The 26,151-nt window shown below is 37.8% G+C and overlaps 1 protein-coding gene across 4 annotated transcripts in view; it reads right to left on the reverse strand.

Annotated features, from left to right (window-relative positions):
- Positions 1-3,878: 3,878 nt before the first annotated feature.
- The window catches only part of Frq2 (Frequenin 2), a 46,673-nt gene continuing 24,400 nt past the window's right edge, over positions 3,879-26,151 (reverse strand). For all 4 annotated transcript variants that reach the window (XM_089475883.1, XM_089475881.1, XM_089475884.1 and 1 more), the window contains 7 exons: positions 25,450-25,672; positions 13,099-13,123; positions 12,253-12,301; positions 9,818-9,907; positions 9,679-9,757; positions 9,522-9,610; positions 3,879-8,194 (listed from right to left, as the gene is read on the reverse strand). In XM_089475883.1, the coding sequence (XP_089332009.1) occupies positions 8,027-8,194; positions 9,522-9,610; positions 9,679-9,757; positions 9,818-9,907; positions 12,253-12,301; positions 13,099-13,123; positions 25,450-25,513 (564 nt within the window). In that variant the 5' untranslated portion in view covers positions 25,514-25,672 and the 3' untranslated portion in view covers positions 3,879-8,026. The remainder of the gene's footprint in view (positions 8,195-9,521; positions 9,611-9,678; positions 9,758-9,817; positions 9,908-12,252; positions 12,302-13,098; positions 13,124-25,449; positions 25,673-26,151) is intronic.

Consider the following 26,151-nt stretch of genomic DNA (forward strand, 5'->3'; position numbering starts at 1 on the left):
CGAGTATTAGTCCCTCATGCTCTTGCCTTAAAAGTCTGTTACGAATGTCACTTGAATGTTGCACTCGTGCATTTCATGCGTCGCATTTTCAAATTGGGTCCCTTTTGGAATGGTCGGTGGTTTGTTGTTTTTTTCGTTTAAATACCCTGCATTCAGTGCCAGTGTGTAAATGGGGTATATGGTTTTGATCCAATGGCATAGGCAATTATATTTCGAAACTAACATCCGAGCTCGTTTGGTCCGTCTCTGAATGTCGAATGCATATACCCTTCCATCTGACAATGTATATAAGGTAAAGGCTCATCTCTCATTTCAAATAATCATTAAAATTATTTTACGCCGTTTACTTTAGGTATATCCAAGTCGAGCACTCCCCAATAAGAGCGCTCTCACTTGTTCTTTCGTTGGTGACAATTAGCTCAGAGTATGAGTGCATGTGTGTGTGTGTGTGTGTGTGGGTGATCATACATTTCCCACAATTGAACCGGAAAACAAAGGCTACGTACGCTGCAGCCCAGAAACGCGTGGAAACTCTCCCCCGTTTCAGTGGAAAACCCAAACAAGTGCCGAGTGGGTAATATAAATATTCGTATTGCCTGCTCGGATTTGAAAGGGCCCAGGCATGGGCTTTTCGTTCTGGGAACTGTGCGGCTAATCGATATGAATTGGCCCTCCACTCGTTCGACTTTTCATCAATTTGTGTATTACTTTTGTTCTATTTGCGTACTTCCGTCTGCAGCTTATTTTTGGCTTCCATCTATCCCTGTCTCTCTTTCTATCTCTCTCTCTCTACCCCTTTTACCCCCTTTCTTCTTTAGTTCGATAAACAAATCGATTCCAAAACATGTTCGAACTGCAATTGCAGCTGACCCACAAATTCTACGCGCAAATCTCTTTGGACAATTCGCTCCTCGTCTCTGGGGCGTCGCAGTGGCGCCCAACGCGTTGGCCCATATTCGTGAGGAAATCGTCACTCGGTGGGGGCCACGGTCACCGGCTGTTCGGCATATTGGCGACCCGACAACATGCCATCAACGATATGCACACAAAGAGATATATATAGTATATACTCGTATATACATGCATATATCCTCAGGCATATCATGACACAGCGCCACAATTTCTCACGGTTCCCGCACTGCAATTTGCCAAAGTTCGTGCGGGGATCTCGACGATCCGAGATCCGAGATTTCCCCAACATCTGACAACTTGTCAGCAGCGGTAATAATGAGTTGCGTTTAGGGTGCCCCAACCAGGGGCCTATTACATACGATATGATGAAGCTAAAATGCAGAAATTCGAAATTCCTTGATATATAAGTTAACTTATATATAATACTAAATATTTTAAATTAAATTTTTTTAGAGTTAAATATCCTCTAATATCCAATTTGTTAGCCTAGTTATCAGCACCCTCTCCAAACTCCAGCCCCAACTTGAGCTCAGGCAACTCAGTGCGAGAGATCGTCGCATGAAGAGAATAAAAATGAAAATTGCTTGAACACATGTTATCAGATGGAGCCTTGACTGGCCACCCACTTGCCGCAGCCAGAGCCGGAGCCAGAGGCAGAGGCAGAGGCGTCGTCATGCAGTTGTTCAGCTCTGTGGCAAGTGCAACTGCCCCAAAGAGTGTCGCGCAGCAGCAGCGTGGGAAACTTTGGTTTGCTGCAATCTCAAAAAGATCAGCATGAAGGGCAGCCCGAAGCCGACTTAGGAATACCCTGCCAGAGCTCTGCAGACTGCCAAAGTCTGTATATCGATATTTATCGAACTAACCAATTATGTGCATAAGATTAATTGAACCGATCTCTGCATAAGCGGGCGTATTAGTTTCCATTATCATAAGCAAGCACAGATCAAGCATAAACAGAGAGCCTGCAGATTGAGCTGGTTTCTATATCACTCCCATAGCAAGTATACTCTGTCTTGTCTACTTTTCGAGGGTATACTAAAGAGCTGTATTTGTGCACACTCCAATTTCAGCAATTGCTATTATGAATGACAAAGAAAATGCTGGCACTTTCACTAACGTATGAGTACATATATTGATTTTGTGCTATATCCCTCGCTCCATGTGAATCAAACCATGTAGCAGCAATCGAAGCTAGAGATCCTTGGCTGAAATGTAAAAATTTCTCCGATAGAGCCATGACAACCGGTAGATGATATTTTCCCTTCGCCACGTAGCCCATAGTGAACATATTGAATGTATCCTTTATAAGATGACGATCCCAAGAAGTATACGTCCTTACCTCTATAGGTTGCTTCAATACCAGATATAGTATTTCCTGATTTGCCCCAAGTGAACTTATAAAAAACAAAGTTCAAGTACAGTATTTTAACCCTTTATAAGATGACGGTCCTAAACAGTATACGTACGTTCATAAATAGCTACCTTGATAGATAAAGATTCAACATCGATAGCAATCATTTCAAATTAGGCTTAAGCTGAGATCGTAATAAATTATTATTGCGGTATTAATTCATGAGTAATTCCTGGTATTTCTTTAAATAAAACAAATTTTCCATTTTGGTTTCTTTATAATAATTTCAAAAAACATTTATTTTCCTTGCTTTAATATTGCATATTAAATTTGAAGTTTCATCTTGTATTTATTTTTTATTTATTTATTTTTTTTTCTTGATGGGTTGTTTTTTTTTTTATATTGATAGGCAAAATGAGTGTAAATCAATTAGCTTAGTTCAAGTTGAATCATTCAAACTCAAATATTGCTTATGTTTATTAAAAATTATTGCACTTAGCTCGATAAAAGAAAAGAGACAGAATTGCTTGTGTTAAGTATTTGTAATAAGTATTATGAAATAGATTAAATTTAGTTAATAACGGTTTCTTTTTTTGTAGTTTTAAGTTATTTTGCTTTAACTTAACGTCTAAATTTGGTTTATGTACAATTCTTAATCCATTTTTTTGTTAAGTGTATTAAGCGCCAAAAAAAAAATTGATTGTTGCTGCATTTTTTTTTTTTTTTTTTTTTTTTTTTTTTTTCATTTTAATTTTTACACTTTGCTCCCAAAGGGAAAAAGTATATTGCTTTTTTTCTTTTTCTTTATAAAGCAGCTTTTTCTCGTTTGCTAGCTAATAATATAGTTTATTTATAACTATATAATGTATAATATATTTTTAATTTTATTTGTTTGTTTGTTTTGTTTTTTTTTTTTTGCATTTGCATTTGCGGTGAGATTTAAAAAGGCATGCAAATATTTTGTGCTTGAATGCAATAAATGTATATAGTTTACAGGGTATAAATAGGCCCTAAAAAACGCAATTTCATATTATATATAAATATATATGTACATCTATGTCGTAGCGTTGGTAATACTTCCGGTAAAGTCTTCCACTTTAACGATGTTGTTCAGTTAACTAGCTAAAAAATACTGTTGCTCGTCTTCTGTCGCACTAGAGTCTCGTTTGCATTCTGCTCGTTTATCGATATCATAGCGAACCTATGCCCTCTTGCTTTCACTCGGCAATACCCGGAACGAAGTTCAGCTATAGCTCTCTCTCTCTCTCTCTCTCTCTCTCTCTCTCTCTCTGTCTTTCTCTGACAATACAGCGTGAGTTATTCGAAGAGTAAGACATAAGACAACACCATATTACACCGATACGACATAAATCTATATACATATCATTTATATATAAACAATATCTGATGAGATTCACGGTAATCAAATTTGGCCTCTAATAATGCATAGCTTATTAATGAACTGTTAATTGTGCTGAGCAATCGAATAGTTGATTAGAGTGTGTTTAGCTTTGTTTTGCTTAGTATATGTTTGGCTACTAGCTGTGAGTAACGGAAACCAGATTATGTCAACTTCTATTAATTGCAGCAATTTCTTGATTTATTTTATTTCTAACCTTTTCTAACCAACACATTTTCAGTTTCAGTTTAGAACAAAAGTCTTGAGTACATTTTTTTTTCACATTTTACTATGTATATATATTAATATCATTGCACTTCAAATTGGTGTTAAGCAAGTGATTTCACAATTTCCATTATTATATATTATTATTATTAACAAAAATATCTCTAAAAAATGTTTAATTTTATATATGTATATATTATTTTCATTGATTGCTTTTATGCTGGAAACGTTTCCACTAAAAACTATATTAAAACTTCAGTAAGCATTCAATATGGGCCGCTTAGACATCATATCGAATGATCACTGTAGCAACTCAAACTCAATTTTAGAAGAAATTGTCTACAAAAACGCAACGCAAGCATTAAGAAAAATTCATTTAATGAAAACAAGATAATAATAATAATAAAATTGAGATATTGAACACTAAGAATTGTATAGAAACACAAAGCAATATTGACGAATAGATAACATAGGTGTAAAGTAAGTGGATCAACTATAGTATAAGTTGTATAAAGCACATTGCACTAGAAAATGTACAATCGAAAGATGTATTTATAACGAATAAGCCCTGAACCCAGATGGCACTAAAATATTTCAAATGTCGGATTTTGATAAGGGATATTTGATGGAAATATCGTTTTATAGATTCTTTACTGTTATAATGAAGCCTTAAAGCTGAAAGCCGAATCAATCAGCTCTTTACTTGATTTAAGACAGGGTATTTCCTAGTCAGGCAGTCACAAATTCGGAGTAGACCGAACAAAATTCTTCTGCTATGCTTTAAAGCTAAAAGCGAAATCAAAAGACTATCTATGTAGGTTGAGATATTTATGTGTATAATGAAATCCATGTTTCAGGGTATTAGAAAAGCAAGCTGTTCAGGGTATATCCTAGTCAGGCAGATATAAAAATCGGACTAGAGGTATCAAACTAAATCCATACTTTCAAGCTGCAGGTGGAACAAGAAAAATAAAAGTTTTGCTGGGCCAGGATAATTGCTAGTCAATCTAGTCAGGATATTTCTAGTCAGGCATTCATATAAATCGAACTAGAGTCAAGCAAATTAATTCTGCCAAAATATCCGTACTGGGTTCAGGGTATTCGCTAGTCTGACAGTGCCGACTAGTTTATCATAGATATGGTGCTTTAACACTTTTTTTATTACTCTCATATTTTTAAAGGGTTGTTTAGCTTATATTTTATTGATATATATATTTATTTTATATAATTTTTGTTTGTGTGTGTGTGTTTTTTTTTTTATGATTTTACTATTTCACACATTTGGTTTTACTGTAAGCTGAGTTTGTCAGAGTTTAGAGTTTGGTTTTAATGCTTTTTTCTTTTTTTTTTTTCCTTGTTTTTTTTTTTTTTTTGGTTTTTTTTTTTTTTATAAAGCTGAACCACATATAAAATAGAAATCATTTTAGTATGGTGATTAGACTGTTTGTAGAGAAGAAAATATATATACGAAAGCAGAAAATTAGGAGAATAGTGTATAAATTGTTAAGCATAGGTGTATAGTTCGTATAGAGAGTGTATAGAGCGTGTATAGAGCGTGTATAGAGTGTGTATAGAGTGTGTGTGTGTGTTGAGTCTGTTTTCCAGAGAGTTTGCACGACGATGATTGTAAAATGCGATAGTTTCTAAGGCATTCAAAACGTACTTATATAATTCTATATATAAATATTGTATGTAAATATATATGTATATATTTTGTTTGTTTTCGTATTTCCATTTGAATATGTTTTAGAAAGTTGCAAGCTCTAAGTAGTTGTAGATTGCCAAAATAAATTGAATAGAAAAATTTTGATATTATTCAATAAGGCATGCATAAAAATGTCATATCATATCATATATGCATATATGTGTTTAAGCATAGTCAATTTAAATAGAAAAAAAAAACATATATACGTATTTAGTATATATATATACAGAGTATGTATAAGCAACTTTTATTTCAATTTGTACTCCAAAAATATCCATAGGCTTTATCATGTATGTGTGCAGATTGACTAAACGTGTAGATAAGCTCAAGAGTCGACTATTCCAATCAAGGTTTCAATATGTAAAGGTTTAGTAAATTGGGAAGGGAAATTTATAAATTAAAAGAGAAAGCAGATATATCCACCATATCTTATTGTTTTTGGGCTGTCAACCCGAATATCCATTCCAACTTCAACTGTCTATAAAGTATATAAAAGTATATAGTAGTATAATTATATAAAAGTATATATAGTATAACGCAGATAAGGTTGATTTAGCACTGTTCTTCTGTCTCATCCCTATAATCCTACCATTTATTCTTCTTGATAAAATATTAAAAATATATATTGAAGCATCGGAACCAAAATGATTGTCTGAGCTCAAGAAAGCGAGAATCTAAATTCAAATAAATGAGATACTGCACGCATACATCATTCAGCGGAAAGGATCGATTAGAATATACAGAACATAGTATGTACAGCATGTATATATACATACATATATATATGTATATGATAAATATACATATATAAATAAGTAGATTAGAAGCATGCCACATGCAATAGTAAAATTAAAGTTTTTCCTTTTTTCAAGTTTAATAAAAAGCTTCCTGATTTTGTTTTTGACTTGATTTATCCTTCTATACATATATATGAATGTATATATATAAATACATAGGTAGGTACATATACGTATGTATGAGCACACGTATTTGCTGTATGCTCATACATATATACGCGCACATATACATATATATATTGCCTCACATATTACGGGTACTGCAGGACCGGCTCTCGCAACTGAAAAGTGTTACAGTCCGAACTAGAGTTCTTCTCTGTCGCTCCTGCAGCTTCGGCGCTGGGATCTCGTGTGCTCTCGTGTCACTCTCACGACGATCATCGGGGATCGTTAGCTGAAGTACCGTTTGCTGGCACGTGAGAGTGTTAGGTGGTTTAGTTACTCTCATAGCAATAACAATTCTTAGCCCAATAGGAGCTCAAGCCAGGTCAAACCATAAATACATTGAGTACTTAATATAGCAGGCGTTTCCATACATCAATCGGTTGGCACGAATTCGGACCGGCTCGAGCTGGAGCAATATATATATATCTATGTATATATATATATATATACATACAATTATATCTAAGTTTATGTATATATAATTTATATTTGATTAGTTCACAATAAGCAAATTTTGTATTTAATGAATATCGATTATCAACATATCGCTTTAATCGAGCTGAGTAAGCGGCGTATTGCATTGTTTCTTTTTTTTTATATAAATTTATTTTTGTTTTATTTTAAAAGCTTTAGCATTAGATTTAGGCATTTGTAATTTATATATATATATATATATATATATATATATATATATATATATATATATATATATATATATATTGTATATAACTTTGCCTAACATATTTTTGATATTATATATATATTAGCGTACTTCATTTATTATCAATAAAAAAAAAATTAAACAAAATTTCAGGATTTAAAAAATTTGCATTTTTTTACTTCTCTCTTTGAATTTGTTTTTATTTATTTATTTTTTTATTTCTTCAAGCATTTCAATAAAAATGCTTTCACAATTGAACAAATGCCTAATGTTTAGTTATATATGTATATATTTATATATAGTATATACATACATACGTGATTAAAAAAAAAAATACAACAAGCATTTCCTTTATTTTAGTTGGTGTTTTGTTATATAAATATAAATCATATATTCCTATTATTTTTTATGCATAACATTCCACATTTTTAATTGTGTTTCTATTTTTTTTCTGCTTATTGTTATTGCTTGTATATATTTTTTTTTAGTTTCAAATATTTTGCAATCCTGTTGAATTTCAAAGAAACAAATTTTCAAATTTCCGTTTCGCTTTCATTTCTGCCTCCAGCAAATGGCGTGTGTGTGTGTGTGTGGTCGAGTGTGGGAACGTATGTGGGAGTGTCTGCATGTGTTGTTGGATATACTTAACCATTTATAATATACATATACATATACATATACATAAATGTACATATGTATATATATGTGTGCGTCTGTTTGTATATATCATCAAACCATATTTAGATTTATTGTGCACGAATTCGTTGTCTTCCAACTCAGCGACAATCTCGAATTACAATTACTCCATTGGTTAATCACCACCTAAACTTAACGCCTGAACTATACGTGGATCAGCTTTACTACCCTCACGAAACTCTTCCAAGGTTAGCCGATCGTCGTGATTCTTGTCCATTTGATCGAAGATCTTGTCGACACGCTTCTGCGGCGTATTCTCATCCTCCGTCTGCGGCTGTTGGCCCTGTTGGAAAATACGAAAATTTCATAAATATTCATAAATTCAATAATCAATTCAATCCGTTTATAATCAATTCAATCAATTTTACCCACCGCGGATCCACGGATTCATATAATTTGTGGGTCAAATGAGATTAAACTGCAGGAATTTCCGATTCGAGCTCAAAGACTCTGACTCTGACATCCTGATTCTGACGCTTACATTGATTTTGACTCTGATTCTGACTCTGATTCTGACTCTGATTCTCACTGTGATTCTGACTCTGACTCTGAATGAATCTGACTATGACTCTGATTCTGACTCTGATTCTGACTCTGATTCTGACTCCCATTCTGATTCTGACTCTGCCTCTGCCTCTCTGCCTCTCTGCGTCTGCCTCTGACTCTGATTCTGACTCTGGCTCTAACTCTGACTCTGACTCTGATTCTGATTCTGACTCTGATTCTAACTCTGACTCTGATTCTGCCTCTGACTCTGATTCTGATTCTGATTCTGACTCTGATTCTGATTCTGTCTCTGATTCTGATTCTGACTCTGACTCTGCCTCCGACTCTGATTCTGATTCTGACTCTGATTCTGACTCTGATTCTGCCTCCGACTCTGATTCTGATTCTGACTCTGATTCTGACTCTAATTCTGCCTCTGACTCTGACTCTGACTCTGATTCTGACTCTGGCCCTGACTCTGACTCTGATTCTGATTCTGACTCTGATTCTGACTCTGATTCTGACTCTGATTCTGACTCTGGCTCTGACTCTGACTCTGACTGTGAATCCGACTCTGACTTTAACTCTAACTCTGACCCTGACTTTGATTGTGAATGTGATTCTGATTACAGATATATATTCTATTGATTCTTCTTCTACTACTTGACTGTTTGCATTTGTATTTGTGTGAGCCTGAGCGATTGTCTAGAGCTACGTTGGTTTGTGTCTTGGCTACACGACTCCCATTTGTAATATCCTCTCAAGGACAGTAGGTAATAGAGAGAAACAGAGAGATAGAGAGAAACAGAGAGATAGAGAGAGAGAGAGAGAGAGAGAGAGACACAGATAGCTACTGCTAAGCACAGCTACACAGACTATTGCTTAGCGAGAGCGAGATGGCTATTGAGGTCACATGTACAAGCACAATGAGAAGGTGTCGGGGCATTGAAATTCCGGTATCGTGCACATTGTAAAGGACAGCGCACAGGGAATTCATTTTTGAGCGCAGTTGTAAAAATATCAAATTAAAAGTTGCCACAACTCCAACATAAATGTTTTTATTTCTGTTTTCATGTGACTCCCTTTACGCTCTGTTGCTCCTTCGAGACTCCTCGAGCACTTACCACCATTTGATAAATTGCATCGACAATATTGTACATTTCCTCTCGCGTGATGTAGCCATCGTTGTCGACGTCATAGAGACGGAAGGCCCCTATTAAATGAACCGATTCATATGTTGAATAATTATTTAGCTCTAGCCGTAACACCGGCCCCACTTACAGTGCAGTTTCTCATCCAGATTTCCTCGCGATGTTATGGACAACGCACGTATGAATTCCTCAAATTCAATAGCTCCATCCTGATAACATTTTAATTGATTAATTCATTCAATTAATTCACACACATGTGATTTACTTACATTGTTCTCATCGAATACTCGAAATACCAACGAGGCAAATTTACTGGGATCACCGTCTGGGAAAAATTGCTTGTAAATTTTGATGAATCCCTGATGCGCAGATAACGTTCACAATAGAGAACAAGAACATTTTGATGAAAATAAGTCAAAATATATTGGCGATATATATTTAAATGTTTGTTAGTATATTTAGTACATTTTAGTAAAGACTACAAACGACACGAGTCTAGAGCAATTCCTATCGCCTTATTTTGTAACCATTTGAAGTAATCTCTGTACAGATTTTAATAAACATCAAGCAATTCATATTGAATACCAATCGAATTTTTTCGATTCGATTTTCGTCTGTCGATAAGTTTGACTAATCGATTGAAAATTAAGTTTTGAACAGATCTTGAATATAGAGTATGTAGGAGTAGATATGTACATTAGAGTATAAAAGTATAAGCCGATTCGTAGCCAAGACATATATAAGATATTATGCAAACAGATAAATATTTTATAAAATTAGTTTAATTTTATAGTTTAGTCAGCTTACACAACGGTAAAAAAATTAATTTTAGTGACTAGAATAGTTCGTAGAAGTTAAGCAAGAGCTAGAATTGAGTTGAACGTATTTACATTATTTAAAAAAAAAATTTTTTTCGCAGTGGCCAACAATTAGATTTAAACTCATGCTCGTTATGTCTGATCGGAATGGATTACCAATCGCATTAGCCAAAAGCAACCTGACTGAGCCAGCCTTAATAGAGTTATATTTCTATGAAGTAAAAATACAGTTTTAGCGCTCCACTAAATTTAATATCAAATAAGACCAAACTCATATGCCATAAAAATAGCCATTTTATTTATTACGATTTTATTTTATTCTATTTTTCAAAAGGCTCTGGTAATACATCATTGCATGAGTTGCATGAAAACCGCAAATGCCTTTGTGAGTATGCTGTGAATAAATTATATATCCACAGAAATGTGTATAGGGCAAAGTTCTATTGCACAACTAGCAGATACCGCTTAATTGACTTTTTATAGCAAATGTTCCTTTCGCCGCTTAGCTACGGAGGTCTAAACATTAAATTTCATAGTCGATATTTATCGATCAAGGGAAATGAAATAGTATATCAGTGAGTTGATGAGTTTGGTATATGGAGTCTCAATATCGTAATCGAAGCCTATTGATCCATGATACATCCATTTAAGATATTAGTAATCTGCTAGTTCGCTATATATGGTCCCTCATATTTCGATACTTATCGATTTATTGCAATGAAAGTGCACATAGTAAAAACAAAAAACAATGATTAGCAACTCTTTTTACATCAAAGTTTATAGTCGATATCTAGCGATCCACGGAAATAAAATCCCACTGAGATAATACCCGAACTACGTTAATCGATACGATACGATTAATTAATTTTTTTTTAATATGCTCTTCAATTGCTCATCCTACCCAGGATCAACACAATCATATTTGGTGTGTCTAGCTCTTATAGTTGGCTTAAGTAAATTTAATTCTCTCACTCACATTACGCTAAATCTCGAGTGTTTGCCTTAGCCAGACGCTGACTAAGAAATATTTGTTTACTCGACTATCTTCTGGGTTTGATGCTTCGCATAATGCCCCTTTGTCAAGCATTCAATACTTATAGTGGGAGTGGGACCTGCGCCCTGGCAGCAACCACATTTTGCATATCACGAAAACAAGCAAGTAAAAAAACTCTAGTCGAGACTATTCGACTACGGGATGCCTTCGCTTCGCTTCCTTTGTTCATATAATCGATAATAATCGATAACATTAAAACTACAATATTTATCTCTGCTTTGAAGCAACCTTGATATACGCCTGCCTTACAGAAACCTACAAAAATGTGTTCTTCCTAAGATTATACAAGTGGACAGATGGAGAGACAGACAGACAGAGAGATGGAGAGTTCTAAACGGACTTAAATCATCAACCTGATGAAGACACTTTATACTCTTTCTGGGCTCTGCCACGCCTCCATCTGGCTGTTACATACATTTTAACAAAACCGTTATGCCCCGATTTTCCATTTTGAATGGGCTCAGTATGGAAAACATGGAAAAGTTTCATTGGCAGCCGCAAACAGGCCGCAAAAGGCCACAGAGCTGCGGCACCAATAATCGCGTTGGCATTGAGCGAGGCACAAGGCCAAACAAACATAAAAATTCGAGTATGGCCATAGCAAATTTAGCATGAAAATAAAAAATAAAAAAAAATACTAGAAAATAAAAAGTAGGAATTTCCAAGTAGTTTTTCCTCTTGTTTAAAATTGTGAATTATCGAATCAAAAGAGGCTGCGAGGAAAAAAAAAAGCAGACTGCAGTTGACCATGGCTATTGCTTGGTTAATGGGTTAAAATTAATAAATAAAATGATGTAAACGTAGAGGCGATGGGCTCGCGCCCTTTACTTACTTGTTCAGTCAGCAGACCGTTCGGGCAGTCTTTGAGAAAACCTTTGTGCCTTCAAAGTGACATAGATTTTGTTTGGTTTTTGGTTTTTGGTTTTTGGTTTTTAATTTTGTTTTGTTTTGTTTTTGGGATAGCACAGTTTAGAGTTCAGTGAGATACAGGTAAAACAAAACAAGTCCAGAGCAAAATGCAAGAGTTGAAGTAGAGACAGAGAGCGAGAGAGAGAGCGATAGAGAGAGGGAGAGAGGTAGACGATTTAAGATTAACAAACAGTCCAACATCAGTTGATCAAACACAAAAAAAAGAAGACAAAACAATAAATTAAATAAATAAAAAGTATTCAACATAAGTAAAAATTCTTATATAAATATCCGAGTATATATGTACATATATTCATGTATATATCTTGATAGAACAGAAAACGGAATTGAGAGAAATTTATACATGGAAAATTCGTTGAATGTAAATATTTAATAATCGAATGTCAACAATTTTGTGTGCATTATTTAATGCTAATTGTGTTTGTGATATTTACATAATGTGACGCATTCGCATTTGCATTCGCAATCGAATCGCCACTCATTTATTGCACAAATATTTCGAATATCGAATTTCGATGCGAATGCACACACACACACACACACACTTAGAGATATATAGAGAGAGACAAATGAACATGATTGCATTTTATTGAAATTTTCAAATAAAAATGAAAAACAAATTATTGTAAATGGAATGAACTCATGTGTGTGTAATACATACATACGCATTAAGAGGCGCTACGATTTGTGGCATTTGGCAAATTGCGAGTCGCAAATTGCTTTCTAATTGGAACACCTAAATTCTTACCATTGACGTATTTCCTTTTCGGTAACTGCAAAGAGATGGGGGAGAAAGAAAGAGAGAGAGAGAAATATTTATTAGATATTTGAAATGGAAGCAAGTGAGAGTGCTCTAGTCGGCTGTGCACGACTAGCAGATACCCTGAACTCTGCTCATAGCATACGACACTTTGAATACATTCGAATTGAATTGAGTTGAGTGAGTGAGCGGCACACAATGAGTTGAGTGAGCTTGAGTATGAGCACGCATTCGATCTCATACCATTCGTCATTCACTTAAATGAGAAGAAGTATAGCACAAAACGTAATGCAAATTTGAGTAAAGTCGGAAGTATTCGAATCACTCAAGTTTTGCCCATGCTTTGTCTTCGTATTTCTTAGCGCATGTTCAACACTGCGCATTATGTTGTTTTTATTTTTTATTTATATATTTATTTATTTTTTTCTTATTGCTGTTGTTTTTATCCTCGCTTACCCACATTCCCATTCATGCAATTCGCTTTTTTGTCGCTACGTGAGCGCACTCATTTACTCAGAGTTTTTCGGCTTCTCATTCAACGTTCTCACTAAACGCATTTTATGCATTGTTAAATCGAGGGTTTTTTTTGCCATTCATTTATGTATTTACTCTGCCAGGCGAAATGCTCATGCACGTGGCTGTGTCTGTATATACACACACACACACACGCACACATAAGCAGATATTCTGCTTACTGCGCAGTTAACGCAGCTTATGGGCTTTACTGCGGGAAATTAATTGTTCCACAACTTGAATAACAAGTGCGAGATAATGTCATTCAGAATGCGTGTTTTTGGCAAGTAAATACATTATAGTAATTCCTGATTTGTGAATACATTCGTAATCTATGTATTCATTGCAGCAGCCCGCATAGCACATTTAAAACTATCCATCTTTTGTGGTAATCCATTGAGGCTTACAGCAGTAAATATAAAACTATTATATTGCTTATATTATATTAAATATTGTATATTTTTATATTTATTACTGTAAACCTGAAGCGGTTAATGAAATCAGGCTATGATCAATATACGAAATTAAGTTATCGATAAAAATAAAATCGCTATCGAAAGAAAACTGAAGTATACAGGAATATATACATAGGTACATGTAGCTTTTGAGAGACGGTCGAACGCGGGTAGATCAACTTAACTTGTTCACTCTCATTAAGAAGTTATGAATATATAGCATACTTTATGGGGCCAGCCAAGCGTATTTTCTTGTTCCTGTTTTCCTGTTATGAAAGAATACTTAATTTAAACAGTGGAGTCGACTGCATGATTCTCGCATTAAACTGTTGACACTCAAGGATAATTCGTAATATTTAAAGCAATAAAAACATCATTTACAAGTCTTGAGAGCTGTAGCTTGTCAAGACAAGACAAGATCAGAAAACGGAGTTCAAAATAAACGAGCCCTGTTCAGTTAGCAGACTCAAGCTCATATATTGCGACTGATTTGTTTTCAGCGACTATAGCAAGATGACAGCACATAAAAAGAGAGTGACGATAGCAGGTCTTTCATTATCAACATCTCTATACAGAATTAGACAGGCATACATACAAATATGTCGGGACACAGAGAGCATACTTTACAAATAACTGTTGCCCGTTACTCGATGTCTGCCAATCAGTGTATTTCACTCCTACGTTGAGAAGAGAGCAGCCGATGCAATCGATCGCTCCCTCGTTCCCGATCGGCTCGTAACCTTTTCGCTCTGGCTGTTCTTCAACCGTTTCGTTGAGTTAAATGAAACGACTGTCTCTTTTGTGTGTATTAGTTGTATGCCAGCTCTTTAAACATATCAATTAAGTGTGTGCTTGTGTATGTGATTTATTTAGCTAATTTACTCAGTTAGTGAGTATCATTGTGCGAGCGTCAATCGTAGCGCAACCGTTTGCATCGGCTCCTTAACGAGCTCGTTTTTGATCGGCTCGTAAACGTTTTGTGTCACTCTGGATATTCTCTCACCGTTTCGTTGAGTGAAATGAAACGGGCTATCTTTTGTATATGTATTGGTATGTATGCCTGTGTTGTGCTCGCTATGCATATCAGTTGCATGCCTGAATTGAGTGTGTGCTTGTGTATGTGACTTTTTGAGCTATTTTACTCAATTTGTGAGTCTCATTATACGAGCGTTCGTTAAACGAGCCAACTAAAGGCGCTCAATCTAATACCAAAACGAAAAGAACCGAAGACTCTTGCTGAGTAAGAGGGAGAGATGATCTTTTATATATCATAGATATATAAATACACAAATTACATAATAGTCTTTCATAGTCTTTCCACTAATATATCAGGCATGCATGACGTTTAATCTTATAATTTAAATATTTTAATGCGACGCTGATTATAATAATGAAAGGATAGTAATTCCTTATCATAGACAGGACTTATCATTATATCTATGCAGGGTATTTACCAGCACATATTCCACATAAGTATTTCAAGCATCCGCATTTGCTGTTTTCAGAACCAACAAACCTGGCAATCAAAAGCAGTGCAGATAGCATTTTAAGTAAGTGAATTAGTGAAACAGTTGAACATCTAATTTGGAATTTACGACTGGGATTGAATCGAATTAGCAATCATCGGTGAGTTGTTCCAGCGAGCAGAGCTGTGTGATTCACCGAAGCACTGTATATATTTAATATAGCATATACCACGAATAATAATAATAGTAATTATGATAATAATAATAGTAATAATGCCAGCAATATTAATACTAATGCTGATAATAATCGCCATCATTCACAAGCTTAGCTTCCGCCCATTTACTCTGGAGTCGAGCATCCTCAATTGAGCCGAGACTCGGGCCTTGGCCTAAGCTGCTTACCTCTGGCCTTATCGGCCGCCAGATGGCCAAGCTGATGAACTCGTAAACAATTTGGCTCAGCCGCTGAGTTATGCCGTCTTTGGCCAAGTTTGGTCGGCTTACGGACCTCAAATATTGATGGGATGCCATTGGCTGGGCTTAGAGCAGCAGACCCCACCAAGGAGCTGGCCAATCGACGAGGTAGCCCACCGGAACTTTACTAACTGCCTGTCTATGTCTATGCTTGTGTGTGTGTGTTTGTGTGTGTGTGTGTAAAGTTGCATAAAGTTCATATCATTTAATAAATCATTTAATTTATTACCTGGCAGCTCAGGCAGCACGAGCAGCGCAGTCAAAGACAGACACACATACATATGCAGCTACACCCATGCACATATTAACTATTAAAGCTATGTGCTCGCTATACATATACATATATCGATATGTGTGTGTGTGTGTGCGTGTGTGTGTTAGCTTATCGTCATATAACATACTTAGAGGCGCGTGTGGTGCATGCACGTCTGCACTTAGGAGCCAGCGCGAGGCCCAGAGTCGTGTGCCACTTTACAAATGAAAAAACATTGAAAAACACGAGTCAAGTTAGCTGAGTTGAATATAACAACCTTTGAATACCCTTACGCCCTTACCCTTACGAAGAAGCTAGGCTAAGCGATGCTATATTAATGGTTTTTGAAGTGAAGAAACAATTTCAGAGAGAAGAAAATATTTGTTTATCTTATTTAATAAGCAGATGGCTTACGACACTTAAGATTAATATCAAGATTAAGAGTAAGTGTGTACAAGAAGAAGACTTAGACGCCATCACCTGGATTGTGGCTTGACCTAAAGAACTTCAATGTATTCACGACTCCATAAACTTTATATGTAATTACCACGCACTAAAATATATATATATTTTTTTTAATTTTATAGCTTTTAGAAAATATATATGATATATATATAATCAATTTAAATTAATAGTTAATCAATATACATATGAATATGACTATTAATTAATTTCTATTAGGCTAAGTTGCCTAAAATGTAGTAGAACTTTAAATAAATAGTCCATAATTAAAGAATAAAAAAAAAAATTTTTTTTGTAACCTTTCAAGTATTGTATAAATTAAAAAATGTATATGATATGAATATATGAATATATATAAATAATGAATATATTTTTTATATAATATCTAAGCAATTTCTGTTTAGATTAATAAAAATAATGAACAAAAAATAATAAATAATAAATAAATAATCCATACTTAAAAAAGAAAAAAAAAAAATGGTCGATGTATATTTTTCCCAATATGATATGGATATACCATAAGTAGAATATTGAAATAAAATATGCAAATGTATGAAATTCTACCTATATCCAGTAATTGAGAAACTCTCTCTTCTTATACGATCTTTATAGACTTACTTTAATATTGATAAGCCTACGACATATACACTGAAACAACTGAGTTTTCTAATAACCAGAACTCATATCATTCCAGTTCAAACAACAAATGGCAAATCACTTTATTGACCTCTTCAGTTCCTCAATTATACGCTTTATCAAATCAATCTGCGATCTGGACTCGTTGTTAGGCCAAATGATTTTCTATTGCTCTGTAAATTGATTGCGATTGCCATTCCAATATATGTATATCTCAATAGGCTCACATTTGATCCGAACTCTTTGATTGGGCTCGTTAAGCAATTTGCCAAGGAGCAGTGTATGAAACAGAGAAATCCATTTGATATTTAGATATATGCGAATTGCATTATTAATTGGAAAATGTGTAATGGCATTGGGGGTTAGCTGAGTGGCTGACTGGCTGACTGGGTGAGTGGGTGAGTGGCTCTTGAGTTGGGTCTTGAGGCCGACTGGCCGTCAGTCATGGTAGTCCTTGCCTTGCACACGCAATTCAAGTCAGCCGCAGCCATTGAGCACAAATTGAAAAGCTCCTCAGTTGCCTGGCATCAAAATATAACTCATTATAAGCGCCACAGGCAAAGGCAAAGGCGAGGGCGAGGGCGAGGGCGAGGGCGAGGGCGAGGGCGGCTCTGCACCAGCATAAGCACAAAGCGGCATCGAATCGCTGGGGCTAACACCACCCCGCCCCCCACTACCACACACACACACACACACACACACTTAAAAGTCTACGCACGCCAACGCGTCCGCTAAGTTAGCTCCTGGGCATGTTGATGTCGACGTTAGAGGACTTTTACTGCGGCTATATGAATAATGCATATGTGTGGGTATATCTCATGCTACGTGTGTGCGTCACTATGCGTGCGTGTGTGTATGTGTGTGTGCTTAGCGCCGCCAGCAGTAAAGCAAATTAGTTCATAGCTGGGCGAATCGAGTGAGCTACTCAAAGCGCCAATTCCCTTCGCACAGCCCAACAGAAAAAGAAAATAAAATACAAAAGAAAACAAAATTATTTCGATTCAAATGCTTATTTGTACAAGACGGCGCTTTTTCACGTCTGATTCAGCCATTTTGTCTTCCTCTGGCAGCAGCAGCCCACAGTGTTTATTTAATCATTTTCGAGAGAGAGAGAGAGAGAGAGAGAGAAAGGAAAAGGAAAAACATTTTTCGTTGCCTGCTTTTAGGGGCTGGCGAGAAAAAGGCCAACGACTCTTGTGATTTTGACTTGGCGGCATTTGATTTAATTTTAAACTGATTAAATTTAACTTTTTTGCATAAGCTCACACGGGCAATAAAAGAGAGAGGGCGAGGGAGAGAGAGAGAGAGAGGGAGAGCAAGCGGCAGAGACATCAACACGCACACACCTAGCTGGTGGCAAGAACTCATTCAGCCAGCCGCCGCCTGGGAGTGGCCACATGCTAATTAATGAATGGCTGCCAAAGGTCTTGCCAACATCCACACATTGAAAAACCCGCCAGCAAAAAACAACAACAACAACAAAATGAAAGAACAACAAGAGCAAAGTAATATAATTAAGAAATAAGAGGGGCAAAAAAGAAAACAAAATAAACTCGAGCTGCATGCGGGCGCATATGTGCATGTGTGTGTGTGTGTGTGTTACATGTGCGTGTAACGGCAAACTTTTCCAGCTGTTTGCCACATTCAACTCTCAAGTTTGTGTCTGCATGCCGTATACCCTGTAAACATGACAGTCCTAAATACGACACAAACACGCCACCTGGCGGCGCAACAAATGACCAATTAATCAAAACACCTAATTGGCATTCGATTCGACAGCGAGATAATCCACATTAAACAGTCACACAACATACAAACCTGAATAAGCATATACATATAGATGTCTTAATTAGAAGACCAAATGTCAGCTCAGCTATTTCTATTTCGAATTCCATTTATTTTCGATTTACTTTTGATTTGGAATCTCAACGAACTCAATTAGCATTCCTCATTATTTCCATTGCAAACTTCATTTACTCTACTGAACCCCTCACTAGGAGCTCCAAATAGAAATAAGCATAGCTGTAAATCATATTAGTATATAACTTGCATTGCCGAAAAGTTGCGCCAGAAATTTCATAACTGTTCATTAAATTATCTAAGTAATTGCTGAACGTAGCTTTTAATATTCATTCATTAGCTTGACATCTTCTTTTCCCTCTTTGCTTCCGTTATACCGTCCATCTATCTGTCCGTTTTACTGTCTGCTTTTCTGCCCGTCCGTATGATTATCCGTCTGTCTTTCTATCCGCATTTTTATGCGTTAATCTGCCCGTCCGTCTATCCGTCTGTAACTCCTTCCGTCTGTCCATGAAACCGTCCTTTCGTCCGTTCGTCCGTCATCCTGCTGTCCACATTTTTCTGGCCACATTTTTATCCGATTGTCTGTCCGTCCGTACGTCTATCCGGCTGTCCGCTTTTCTGCCCGTCGGTCCATCCTTCTATCACTCCGTCTATTAACCCGTCCGCTTTTCAGTCCACATTATTATACGATTGTCTTTCCCTCCTTCTGTCCGCATGTCCGCTCTTCTATCCTTCTGTCCCTCCGTTTTGGGCGTTCTTCTGTCCGTTCTTCTGTCCGCCTTTCTGGCCGTCCTTCTGTCCGTTCGATTTGATTTATTTTATCTTTTCTTCTGTCCGTTCTTCTGTCTTTCACTCTATAAGTCCGTCCATCTGTTCACCTATCCGCCCCTTCGTCCGCCCATCTGTCGCCATTTTTTTTTAGCATACATAAAGCCGTATTTACTTAAGTTATCGATAGTCAATGCACTTCTAACCCTTCCATCCATAAATTCAAAATAAAAGTTCAAATTTCAATTACGCTTTCGATGCTCCACGACAAGGAAACTAAGTTTTTATCGCTCTAACCACCAACTGTATCTATCGCGTATTGTGTTACCAAGGCTAGCACCCGATGCTCGTTACCTTCAGTAGCACTACCGTTGCTAACAATGCAGCAATTAATACAAACTTTCAATTGACCTTGGCATATTTCATGCAAGCTCTTCATTTATATTCCGCGTGTGGCTTGTGGAAGTCACGATTTGGTGGCATGAAACCGAATGCGTTGCAAATTCCAATTGGTCAGAGAATACGCAAACAATTCCCACAACAGCGACAGTGGCTCCAGAGAGCAAAGATGTCGCCGAGCTAAAAGTAATTTCATTAGCCTCACAGCTGAAATTGAGCGAGAGACTGCCAAGTTGACAGCTGGAAGCAGCAGTGCAGTAGTCGCTGCTAATATCTGACGTTAAATTCGATAAATTTGACGTTCATTTCGGTTCGATACAATAATTGACACTTTAGTAATCAGCCATCAAGAGTCGCCCCCCTCGCTCCCTCCCCCTCTCACGCCTTTTCCGTCTTTCTCCATGTGCAGCCAAGCGAATCTGCTGGAGACTTCCACTGAGTGCCTGACTGACTGACTGACTGTGAGTCGACTATGTGTTGCACTCAGAACTATAAAACTGGAAGAGCTAATGCTCTCGAGCACTTGTCCCTCATCCTGTGAAAGCTTCAATGGCGCCATTAGCAAATTATTTACAACATGTGCATCATGTTTTTGGCCTGGGATTGGTATTTGTACTGGGACTGGGACTGGCCCAGGGACTGGTCGTGGAACTGGGGCTCAGACTGTGACTGGGGCAAACGCCGTGCATCGTCACTGGCGCTGTCAGCGGGGCAACGACAAGAGCAGGCAGCAATGCACAGTGTCAAGAGCTAAGTGGTAAATAAAGTGAAATTTGAAAGAGATGTTAAATTGCCAAAATTATGCCAAAGTTGATCGGAATAAGGCGACAGAAATAGGAGATATGGGCAAGGAGGTTGGCTTGATTGCGCTACAGTGGAATTTGAGTATGGATTTGATATTCCTAGTATCTAATGAGCTCAATGCCAATCCGATAAGTCAGATATAGCTATCTGTCCTCGAAAAGGTAATTTGAAGTAAGTTCAGTTGAGTTGTAGCTGTTCTAGAGATAAGAAACAAAAAACAAAAGAGAGATTTTCCCGCGATTTAGAAGAGAAATCGTACTTTAATAGATCCCAACTGACTCGGATAAAAATCAAATGACTTAATATACTGAAACTCAAAACTAATAAAAAATAAATAAATAAGAAAGAAAAATGGAAATAGAACTAAGAAAAAAAAAAATATTTTTTTTTTTTCACTAGCAGTCTATAAAATAATATATCGAATAATTGAAAAAGTGGACTTTATCGCACATCACATTTAGTCACCGCATAGTAAATCCAGCAAAAAACTTCTGCATTATATAACAAATGTTAAACTAGATTAAGTTGTCACTAAAGCTAGCAGAAAGCTTGTTAAATAAAGCAGAACATGTTGTAGTTGAAAAATACAACAACAACAAAAAATACACACACAAACTCAACAGCATTGCGCACCATGTTAGCTGCACCTCATACCACTGTGCAATTGTTAGTGGGAGGGAAATGGGCGTCAGGCATGGGAACGCAGGCAGGAACAAGCGCTTGAGCATTCATTGGCAGCAGCTGTTCGATGAGGGCCGGCTGCAGTGTGGGGCGTGGGTGGGGCGGCGTGGACAGTGTGAGGGAGGGGGGGGGGGGGGGGAGGGGGTTGGCTGTGCTATGCTTGTATGTGTTTTTACTGCTCTGGTTGCTGGTTGCTTGTTGCTTGCTGCTTTTATACGTTTGATTTCCAGTGCTAAATGCCAAACAAACTGTCACGGGGAGACAAGCTGAGTGCCTACTCATACCCATGCAGCCATTTAACGGCGCAGAACAAGAGATAGAGAGAGAGAGAGAGAGAGAGAGAGAGAGAGAGAGAGAGAGAGAGATGGAGAGAGAGAGATAGTGTGTGTGTATGTGCGACACATACAACAAGTGAAATAATAATTTCAACATCGAATTGAATTTTGAGTGCCAGAACTGACTGCATGCCAATGCGTGCAGAATAAACTGACGGGCGGCACCGGTTGACAAGGACATTGGACCTTGCGACATGGTACAGTCGAGAGGACCCTTGCCAGGCCCCAGCAGGACCCTCTCCATATCCCTGCGGCTCTGCACTGACAAGAGCATGTGCCAAATGAATGCAGCTCAAATGGCAGCGCAATATGACATTGCGACAAGCACCAAGCACGAACTGACTGGTCTCTTCTGGGCTCTGGGCTCTGGGCTCTGAGCTCTGGGTTTGAGTCTGGGCCCACTGCATAACATTGACTGCATTTCAGTTTTATAAACGTTTTGCCGCCGTCTTGCTGCGGCTGTTTGGTGAAGCATAACACAAATAGAAATTGACATAAAGGCGAGACATACAGCGAGAGAGAGGGGGTGACAGAGAGGGTGACAAATTCGCATTCCCGAAGATGGAAATACTGCCAATGGGCACAACAACTGCCAAAGTTATCAAATCTTGGCCACATTTCCGCACATTTTCCTTGGCTGCACTCAGAATGCGCCCCTAGTGACATTGGGTACAAAATGTTCAGCATTTGCATGAATCCCCAAACTAATGGATATAATTTTTAATTAATATCATCGAGCTGTGACTGATTTGCAGCCTGTCTATCAATCATTCAGTCAGTCAGTTAATCAATGATTCATGGTTGTTTAATCAATCAGACAGAATGCCTATTCATTCTATTAGTCAATTAGTCAGTCAGTCATTTAATCCGTCAGTAAGCTAGTTAGTAAGTTAGACAGTCAATCAGCTTGTCAGTCGATCAGTCAGTCAGTCAGTCAATCTATCATTCTTTCAATCTGACAGTCAATCAGTTAACTAATCAGACAGTGAATTAGTCAATTAATAAGTCCGTCAACCAGTCAGTCAATCGGTCAGTCAATCAATCGCCCGTGTATCAGTCAGTCTATCAATCAATTAATCTGTCAGACAAACAATCAGTGTATCAGTCAGTCAATCAGTCCGTCAACCAGTCAGGCAATCAGTCAGTCAATCAATCGCCCGTGCTTTAATCAGTCTGTCAGTCAGTCAATCAGCCAGTGAATCAGTACGTCAGTCAGTCAGTCAATCAATCAGCCAAGCAGTTAGTCAATCTGTGAGTCAATCAATCAGTCAATCCGTTAGTCAGTTAACCAGTCAGTCAATCGGTCAATCAATCTGTCAATCAGTAAATCAATCAGTCAGCCAATGAATCAGCCAATCAGTGCTGGAAAGACCGCTAATCAGTGAGTCAGAGCTCAGTCAGTTAGCAAGAGATTCAATCAAAATCACAGTCAATCTATAAGTTAGTCAGTGACCCAGAGCTAGTCTTTCAATCAACCAATCCTTCGTTAATTAGCCAGTCAATCAGTCCACACAGTTGGTCAACGAGTCAATCAACCACACAGTAAATGATTCAACCTCACTGGGCTAGTAAAACACATCGATCGCACTTGTTAAGCTCATTTTGAATAAACACAGAGTATTAGCTGAGTTTGAAACATTTAGTGGGATCAAAGCTCGATTGAAATACAGCCCAGTGGAGCATTCGGCACTTGAATCAAACGGGGATTGCCAATAATATGGCCACTCTGGCCAATGAACAATAAAGAATACTCCTAAGCTCTTAAAGCTCATGAACCGACTGTGAATCGAAGCCAGCAATCCGAATGCAATGGCCCGCCATGGACGGTGATGGGGAGGGGGCTGGGGGCAAAGACACAGGCACAGGCACAGGCACAGGCCGAGTGCACTCAGAAACTTTTGCCATGTGCAACTGTTGGAAAGTAGTATATGTATGGAACATTTGTACCAATGCTCCCATAAACTAAGCTCGCACAAAGCGCCAAGGCGCCCCGCCCCTCCTTCCCGCCAGGCCAACGACAAGCAGCAGCAGAGGAAGAAGTAAAAAAAAAAAGTTTCCATCTGCTGCTGGCAAACAGTAATGGAGCACTCGGCCAAAAACTCACATGTCGCTGACGAACTTCACGTCCAATTTGTCGGAGTTCCAAGAAATGTTTCATATGAAGAGAACAACTGATTTCATTCACATAACCAACTCAAAAAACTCTAGCTGCTTGTGGCTCTCAACAGGCAACAAACTCAACTTTAACTAAATGATTCCAAAAGCCATAGAAATCTCGGGCGATTAGTGGGAAATATTGAATTGATATAACTAAATGCTGATCTAATGACTTGACCCAGGGCTGATGACTTGGCAGTGGCATAAAGACTTTTAATCCTCAGTCCTAGCTAGCAGCCGAGCTCTAAGTAACCAACATTTCGTACGTCTATCTGCCACATGTCTGTTCGTCTCTTTATAGTATGAAAAAAGTCAAGTTTTACGAAAAAACAATCGAAACTTTTAGTAGATTCATATAAAGCTATAATTCAATTCTATTCAAATATATTTCAAAAGTCCTAAGAGCTAGAACCACTATATTTGGTATATAAAATCTCATATATATACCTCTTTCATTTCCTCCTCAAAAGAATTCGGAATCTTAAGCGCCTTGAAACTGAGCAGATGGTACAATATTCTCTATTCACAATTTAAGAGATTGTTTCCTAATGCAAGATATCTTTCATCTTACACTTGATCTCTTGATCAAATTCGCACAAATTCAATCGAATTCATATTCGAGTGTATTCCATTATGCAGACTTGATTGAATCCGATTGACTTAAAGGATATAAAAATGATTTAAGACCTCCTGCGTGGTCAATGATAAATCTTTGAAACATCTCGAGCTGACAACTTGAGTGGAGGAAATCAATTGCTTCATATACTCTTGGTTGGAGCATATGAAAAGCGGTCTAATTCGTATGACTCTGTTCGGTCCGAGAGGGGTTTACCAATTCGAAAATAGCTATAAAAAGAAAAAGAAAAAAAAAAGCCAGACCCTCATTGGCACTTGAGAGGGATGCGGACAGCACTTAAATGCAACATGGCAGAAACACAGTCGAATTTTCGTCCTCCTCTCTGGTTCGTATTTATCTGCGAAAAACTTGCGCACGTTTGAGCTGCCAAAATGGCTTTCAAGAGTTTTTAATGCTCGACACAATAATTCATATAGAGTTCAAGGCTGGCACGCACCCCACATGATTTGTGGGCCCACAGTGGCAGAGGGGGAGGGGGAGAGGGGCTGGTACTCACAGTATGTGTCCGTTGTCAGACGATCAATGGTATCCTGCTTCAATTTGGAGTTCTTCTTGCCCATTGTGCGGCTGTTGTGGTGCTGCTGTTGCTTGGTGTGTGCCCCTGAGAGATGAGTGCGCCCGCTCAGCCAGTTGTGGGTCAGCCAGTTGGGGGGCCGCCTGTTAATATTAACAGGTAATTGGACGGGGCGTGTCTTATCCCGATTTGCCAGTGGTTAGATCTGAAAGGACACAAATGACAGAGAGAGATTAAAGATAGAGACGCACGAACATATCAGCGGCTCTGCTGCTGAGCTGCTGCTGCTGCTCTGCTGCTGCCACAAGGCGCATTGTCACGGCGCAACGGTATCCATCATGCGCCACCGCCGCCGCAGTCCCAGGCTGCACCTGCCATGGCCGGAGAAACAGCCAACGCCACAGCCCCCCGAGCGTCAGGCGCGCTGATGAATAGCAAAAGCTACTTTGATATTTAAGCATGTCAGAGCCAGTTGTGTGTGTGTGTCTATGTGTGTGTGTGTGTGTGTGTCGCCCAGGCCAAAAACAAGAAGCTGCTGACTACGTCAACAGCCAGGGACATCTCACAATACCAGCGAATGCCAAAAGGAGCTGGCATCACTCACTCACTCACTCACTCACTCACTCACTCACTCACTCACTCATTCACTCAGTCACTTTGTCAACCTAGTCTACTCTGCCGCTC

This window comes from Drosophila arizonae, chromosome X (genome assembly GCF_054131065.1).
Source record: "Drosophila arizonae isolate 15081-1271.41 chromosome X, UAZ_ARI_1.0, whole genome shotgun sequence".
Taxonomy (NCBI): Eukaryota; Metazoa; Arthropoda; class Insecta; order Diptera; family Drosophilidae; genus Drosophila; species Drosophila arizonae.